This window comes from Pelodiscus sinensis, chromosome 30 (assembly GCF_049634645.1).
Source record: "Pelodiscus sinensis isolate JC-2024 chromosome 30, ASM4963464v1, whole genome shotgun sequence".
Taxonomy (NCBI): Eukaryota; Metazoa; Chordata; order Testudines; family Trionychidae; genus Pelodiscus; species Pelodiscus sinensis.
In genome coordinates this window covers 10310870-10318206 of record NC_134740.1, presented here as the reverse complement: position 1 = coordinate 10318206, position 7337 = coordinate 10310870, and the positions used below count along the sequence as shown (strand labels likewise).

Genomic DNA, 7337 nt, shown 5'->3' with positions numbered 1-7337 from the left:
ATGATGGAGAAAGTGGAGGGAAGAAACCAAACGCCCATTGCTGAATTCATCCTCTTAGGATTTGGGGAGGTCCCTGAACTGCAGCCCCTCCTCTTCCTGCTGTTCCTAGTGATCTACCTTGTGATTTTGTCCGGGAACCTCCTCATCGTTGCACTAGTTGTGGCTGATCAGCACCTTCACACCCCCATGTACTTCTTCCTGGGCAACTTGGCCTTCTTGGAGACCTGCTACACATCCAGCGTCCTGCCCAGGCTGCTGGCCAGTCTCCTGACTGGGAACAGAACCATCTCTGTGAAGGGCTGCTTTGTTCAAGAATATTTCTTTGGTATCATGTCAGCTACAGAAAATTTTCTGCTCGCGGCCATGTCGTACGATCGGTACCTAGCGATATGCAACCCCCTGCGTTACGCTGCTCTGATGAACGGCCGGGTGTGTGCCCAGCTGGTGGCCGGGTCCTGGATAAGTGGCCTTCTGGGCTGCACCACAGTAAATATCTTCTTGTTCCAATTAACGTTCTGTGATTCCAATGAAATCGACCATTTCTTCTGCGATTTTTCACCCATTGTAAAACTGTCCTGTGACAGCACCCAAAATCTGCAACTGCTGGCATTTACTGTCGCTACCCTGTGGATTGTTGTGCCCTGTCTACTGACTCTGGCGTCCTACATCTCCACCATCCTGAGAATCCCGTCCACCACGGGGAGGCAAAAGGCCTTTTCCACCTGCTCCTCCCACCTCATTGTGGTGACACTTTACTACGGGACCCTGATCACTGTGTATGTGGTTCCAACTGTTAACACGCCCAAAGTCCTTCACAAAATATTGTCTGTCTTCTACACAGTCCTGAGTCCCATGATCAACCCCGTCATCTACTGCCTGAGAAACAAGGAGGTCATGGAGTGCCTGAGAAAAACCATTCTTAAATCGGTCTCTTTCAGAAATAAGCAGAGGACAAATTTCAACATATCGTAACATCGAGATAAACTGATATAGTTCTTCTTACATGCGGCCCACTTGAGTCTGACTTTCTTTCTTTCTTTCTTTCTTTCTTTCTTTCTTTCTTTCTTTCTTTCTTTCTACAACTTTGTTACTGTTAGAAGCATTCTTTATCAAAACTGTAGTTCTTTACTGAGTGTTTCAGTAAAATACTCTTGCTTCATTCCTCTGCACATGCACACTACTGGTCACATTCTTGTGAGTGGTTCTGGGTTTCCTCCCCTTCTACAGAATTCAGTGACACTCATTCTCTTCAGACCTGAACGTTCCCTTCTAAATAATGAGGGGAGATCTTTGGGTAGTAGTGTCTGCAGATATTTTGGGCTATATAAGACTTACCTACAGTCCTGGATAATTGTTATCAATGTATGTGTATGGCATAAGGCAGGCAATATTCTTTTTGATAGGCAAGCATTTTTCTTTTGTTTGATGGATGAAGTTTGTTTCCCCTCCCTTCCTGCTTGTTAAGGTAGATAAGACTGAGCAGCTGTACAAGTAATGTAACTTTCTAATGAATTCTCTGTGTGTAAAAGCAGTGTTATCCTCCCTTCCCTCTTCTCAGCTATATAAAGTGCGTTCAGGGCAATGGCTCCTTCTCTCCCCGTTGCTAGTTACTAATTAAGGGTATATCTACACTAGCTCATTAATTCGAGCTAGGTAGGCAAATCAGGGAACCGGGATTGCAAATGAAGCCCAGGATTTAAATATCGCATGCTTTATTTTCATGTTCCCATCCGGCCACCATTTTTAAGTCCCCCTTAGTCCGAACGAACTGCCCACGGCTACACGCGGCAGTTTAACGTTAATCCGAACTTAGGACTTAGTTCAGATTAACTGTTACTCCTCATTCCACTTTGATACATGACATGTGATGTCATTAATGTACTGCTCACTTGAATGGTTGGTTTCGAGGCGGAAGGATTAAATGTAATAAAGAAGCCCATCTACCCCATCCAACTCTGGGTCTCCCTCCACTTTCCTTTCTAACCATCATAGAGTCCTAGAACACTAGAACTGGACTCTATGTCATCAAGTCCAGTCTCTGCCCTACCAGCAGGACCAGGCACCGTCTAGACCATCCCTGATAGCTGTCTGTCCAACCTGCTCTTAAATAGCTCCAGGGATAAATATCCCCAGGGACAACCTCCCCCAGCAATTTATTCCAGTGTTTCACCACCCTGACAGGTAGGAAGTTTTCCCTAATGTCTAAGCTAAACCTCCTTTGCCACAATTGAAGCCCATTGCTTCTTGCCCTATCCTCAGAGGTCAAGGAGAATAATTTTTTCTCCCTCTTCCTTGTAGCACCCCTTTAGATACTTGAAAATTGCTAGCATGTCCCCTCTCAGCCGTGTCTTTTCTAAGCTAAGCAAATCCAATTCTTTCAGTGTTCCTTTATAGGTCATGTTTTCTAGGTGAGTTTTTTCTGCTTTTCTCTGGACCCTCTCCAGTTCCTCCACGTCTTTCATGAAGTGTGCCCCTAAATGGGATGCATAGACAGGGGAAAATGTAAAGTAGAGCCGAGAAATTAGTTGACATCTGTATTTGACACTCGTGTCAGAATATTGTGTTCCGTTTTAGTGCCCACAATTCACGAGGAATATTGATAAATAGGACAGGATTCAGAAAAGACATGAAGATGAATAATGGATTTGAATCCAGGCCTTGTAGTGACAGGTTGAAGGAACACAACCTATGTACCTTAACAAAATTATGGTGAAGATTGACTTGATTGCTGTTGATAAGTATCTATCTGGGGAACTAATATTTAACCATGGTCTCATCAATCATTTAGACAGTGATCTAATAACATCCAATGCCCAAATGTTGAAGACAAGTTCAGATTGGAAATATGCTGTACATTTTAATGGTGAGTATAATTAAGTTGAGGTAGATACGACCTCTCTGAGAATTTTTAAATGAAGAATGGAAGTTGTTCTCAAAGGTCTACTGTAGAAATGATTTTGGGGAAGTCTTGTTCCTCACGTTATATGGGCGGATTCCTTTAGGCTTTGGAATCTATGCAGCTATTAAAGAACTGTCAATGGTAGTAGGGGTCCCATTTTCCACTCAGTGGTAGGAGATAGAACACCAGGTAAGGTGGAAAATACTTTCATGGCAGCAGGATAAAAACTATATATGTCAGTTCTCATGTGAGGAGAGTGACCAGGATAAAGATGAATGTATATACTGTGGAAATCAGACACTTGGAGAGATGAGGACCAAATAAAAGGCTGGAATTATGCTGGCTGTACAGTTGAAATGCCAGGCAAATCATTTTCCTGCTCAGTATTGTAGACCCAACCATCAGGCAACTAAATAGCAGGGAGAAGGGAATCTCAGTACCTCTGGAGTTGAATGGAAGATCTTAGTTATAAATTTAGTGTGTCTTCTTCTCTTATATATTTGAAAGAGCTTGTTTATCTGTGATTGAGTGAGTCTGTCTGTCCATCTGACTGTTTGCTGAAAAACTGCTCCAAAACCGTAAGAGCTAGGACCACCAAATTTGATAGGCAGCTTCTTATCATAACTCAAAGAAAGAACAGGGTGTGGTAGTGCCAGGGCAATGGGATGTGCCTGGAATGTGACTATTCTCCATAACATGGAAAGGGAGGAGGCTGCCAGAGGGACATTTATACTGCGTCATGCCACAAGGGGGCAGCAAGCGGCCAGAGATGGGAACTGGAGATATAAGGGGCCCAGGGGCAGGTAAGGTTCCTGCTTGCAGCCTGGGGAAAGAAGGTCCCCTCTGCCACTGGCCCCGGGAAGCCACCTTCTGGACACGGCAAGCCCCCAGGAGCCACCCTCAGCCAATCACTGGAGCAACCAGACCTGGGGAGTGGCCTCACCCTGCCCTGGAGAGCTGCCACTGTCCATTTAGCACAGCCCTCACTGAACCAAACCATGGGGAGCATCTGCCACCAGACCCCCACTTCTGCAGTCCCTTGCCCTGAGCCCCTCTTCATCCAGGAACCCTCACTGCAGTGCTCCCACACACTAACCCCTTCCATGAGTCCCTCCCTGCCCTCAACCCTCACTCCTGCAGCCCCACATCTCCAAACCCCCACCCTCAGCCTCGCAACCCCCAACACTACACCCCCCACAGCCTCATGCCACCTTTCCTGAGCCGCTTCTCATCCCCAAACCCTGACTTCTGCATCCCCAACACTCCCCAGCCTTTGCCCCTCCCCAACCCCCAGCCCTGACTCCTGAACCCCTCACGTCCCCAGCCCCCTTCCCTGAGCCCCTGTCAGCTGGTGCAATAAATGTAGTTCGCTTGAAACCAAACAGCTGCATCTCCCCTTGACAAGCCTAATTACACGGAATGCAGGGAGACTGTATCAACTGACAGCAGCTTAGGACGCTGCGCTGAGTTTCCCGCCGGCCACTTCCTTCTGACCAAAGTCAACCACCCGGGGCAGCCTGAGCTCTGGGGTCCTCTGGGGGCTGCATCCCAAGAGTTGCTGGTGCAGCAAAGAAGACAAAAAACCTCTGCTGTTCCAGAGCGGATCGTGTGGGGTTAACGAAGGAGCAGGCTGTCCCAGGCCAGCTGGGGCTCTGGTGCGCGGCAGCTCTGGGCTGTTCTCTGTCACATGCCTGTGCTAGCCATAAATAGCTTCTTCTGCAATCTCCTTCCCACAGCTCCTCAGCCCTGTCTTGTATGTAGCCAGATGCCTTCCAGGGATGCTGTCATGGTGTGAGATCTGGGGCAGGTCCTGTTCCCCTTCTGTGGGTCCAGATCAGCTAGGGCAGGGTGACAGGGTGGTTTGCTCCACAGGTGAGATCAGAGCTGGGCTCCTAGCCCTAGAGACCGGGTTTAGGTACTTAGCCCCAGAGCAAGGACAGCCGAAGCTGTGACCATGTTTGCAGCCTGAACAAGCCAGGATCACTTTCTCAACTGCAGGGCAAGAGGACTTTCTACTCCCCTCCTGTTTAGTCCTTCGCCTCTCGTCCAAGCCTGCCCGAAACGGGGAAATACAAGGGAGGATGCAGGAACCAGCTGCTGGATAAATCAGCCAAGGGGCATTATTCACAGACAGGCAATAACGGCAGAATCCCGGCAGTGAAGTTTCTGGCGCAGCACAGGCTGGGAAGTATCCCGCAAAGCCCAGGATGGTGAGTTTGTTATTTCAGTCCAACAGGGTTAGGTGTGAATGTCCTGGTCACATTTCATAATGGAACTGGGAGTGACAAGGGGAACCATTCACGACTTGTTATCTGTATTTAATGAAATGTTTGCAGGGGTTTGGAAGGTTTGTTTTTTTTTTCCTGTTGACTTGTTCTCCCCATTGTGAAAACCAAACTTTTGTTTTTGTTCAATAAGAACCAGAATATTTCAGCCAAACCACCAGAAATGGAAAAATTTTCAGGTAAAGGAAGGAAAATCAATTTTCTGAGTTTTCCACAGCACAGGTTTTCCTTCAAGAGTAACAGAACTCCCCAGAAGTTGTTGTGAGTTGAATCGCCGGTGTTTCTTTGATATAATTTAAACAGAAAATGTCTGAGTTTCCCACACTGGTGTCTTAGATTGAAACTGGATGGGAACGCTGGTCTAGTCTAGAAATAGTAAAATCTGCACCCACTCACTATGGGTATGTCTACACTACCCTCCTAGTTCGAACTAGCGGGGTAATGTATGCATACCGCACTTGCTAATGAAGCCCGGGATTTGAATTTCCCGGGCTTCATTAGCATAAGCGGGGAGCCGCCATTTTTAAATCCCCGCTGCTTCGAACCCCGTGTAGCCGCGCTACACGGGGTTCGAAGCAGCGGGGATTTAAAAATGGCGGCTCCCCGCTTATGCTAATGAAGCCCGGGAAATTCAAATCCCGGGCTTCATTAGCAAGTGCGGTATGCATACATTACCCCGCTAGTTCGAACTAGCGGGGTAGTGTAGACATACCCTCTGTTGCTATGATGTGTTTCTGTTTACTTGTTGAATGGTAAGAAGGAGCAAGCAGCAAAGTGGGAAGCCCATAGCACAGGTATTAAACATATTAATGCCTTCAATGGGAACAGTGAATTGACCCCCTCCACCACTAGCCAAAGCCTGTATCAGTTAACTGTGCCCAACCATATAGGGGAGGTCAATGAGATTAGCACCTAGACAGTCAGCTCTACCATCATATGACCTCTCTACTGCTGTCAGCTAACTACAAGTGCTGCAAAGAGAGGCACCGAAAGCACACATAACGCACAGTGCAACCCCCTGACAGCCAGCAGTCCCAGCAGACAAAGCATAGAAAGGGAGGAAAGGGAAACAGAGGCACAGCAAAGGTAAGTGACCAGCCTGATATCACATGGCAGGTCAGTAGTAGAATCAAGAATAGAATCCAAGTGTCCCAATAGCTCCTCAGAATCAAAGAGAGGTCCCAGATGATTGGGAAAAGGCAAATGTAGTATCCGTCTTAAAGAAAGAGCAGAAAGATAATCTAGGGAACTACAGACCAGTCAGCCTCATCTCGGTCCCCGGAAACATCATGGAGGGGATCTTCAAGGAAACAATTTTGAAGGACTTGGAAAAGCAGAAAGTGATCAGGAATAGTCAGCATGGATTCACCAAGGGCAAGTCGTGCCTGACCAATCTGATTAGCTTCTAGGATGAGGTAACTGGCTCTGTGGACATGGGAAAGTCAGTGGATGTGATCTACCTTGACTTCAGCAAAGCTTTTGATACTGTGACCCCCAATATTCTTGCCAGCAGTTGAGTAAGCATGGATTGGATAAATGGACTGTGATGTGGATAGAAAGTTGGCTAGACTGTCGGGCCAAACGGGTAGTGATCAATGGCTCAATGTCGGGTCGGTGGTTGGTTTGAATCAGAGTGCCCCATGGATCGTTCCAGGGCCAATTTGGTTTAACATCCTTATTAGTGATCTGGATGAGGGGATGGATTGCACCCTCAGCAAATTTGCAGATGACACTAAACTAGGGGAAGAGATAGATACATTTGAGGGCAGGGAAAGGGTCCAGAGTGACCTGAACAGAGTAGAGGACTTGGCCAAAAGATATCTTATGAGGTTTAACAAGGACAAGTGTAGAATCCTGCACTTGGGAAAGAAGAATCCCAAGCATTGTTACAGGCTGGGGACCGACTGGCTAAACAGTAGTTCAGCAGAAAAGAACCTGGAGATTACAGTGGCTGAGAAGCTGGAGACGAGTCAACAGGGCGCCCTTGTAGCCAAGAAGGCTAATTGCATATTAGGGTGCATTGGAAGGAGCATTGCCAGCAGATCTAGAGAAGTCATTATTCCCCTTTATTCAGCTCTGGGGAGGCAACATCTGGGGTAGTGCATTCAATTCTGGGCCCCCCATTACAGAAAGGGTGTGAATGCACTGGAGAG

At 47.2% G+C, this 7337-nt stretch overlaps 1 protein-coding gene across 1 annotated transcript; it reads left to right on the top strand.

The window, feature by feature from the left end:
- On the top strand, nt 1-972 carry LOC142821286 (olfactory receptor 6C75-like). The gene has a single exon (XM_075912133.1). It carries the CDS (start codon nt 1-3, stop codon nt 970-972), a length of 972 nt encoding a protein of 323 aa, XP_075768248.1.
- Nucleotides 973-7337: the final 6365 nt, after the last annotated feature.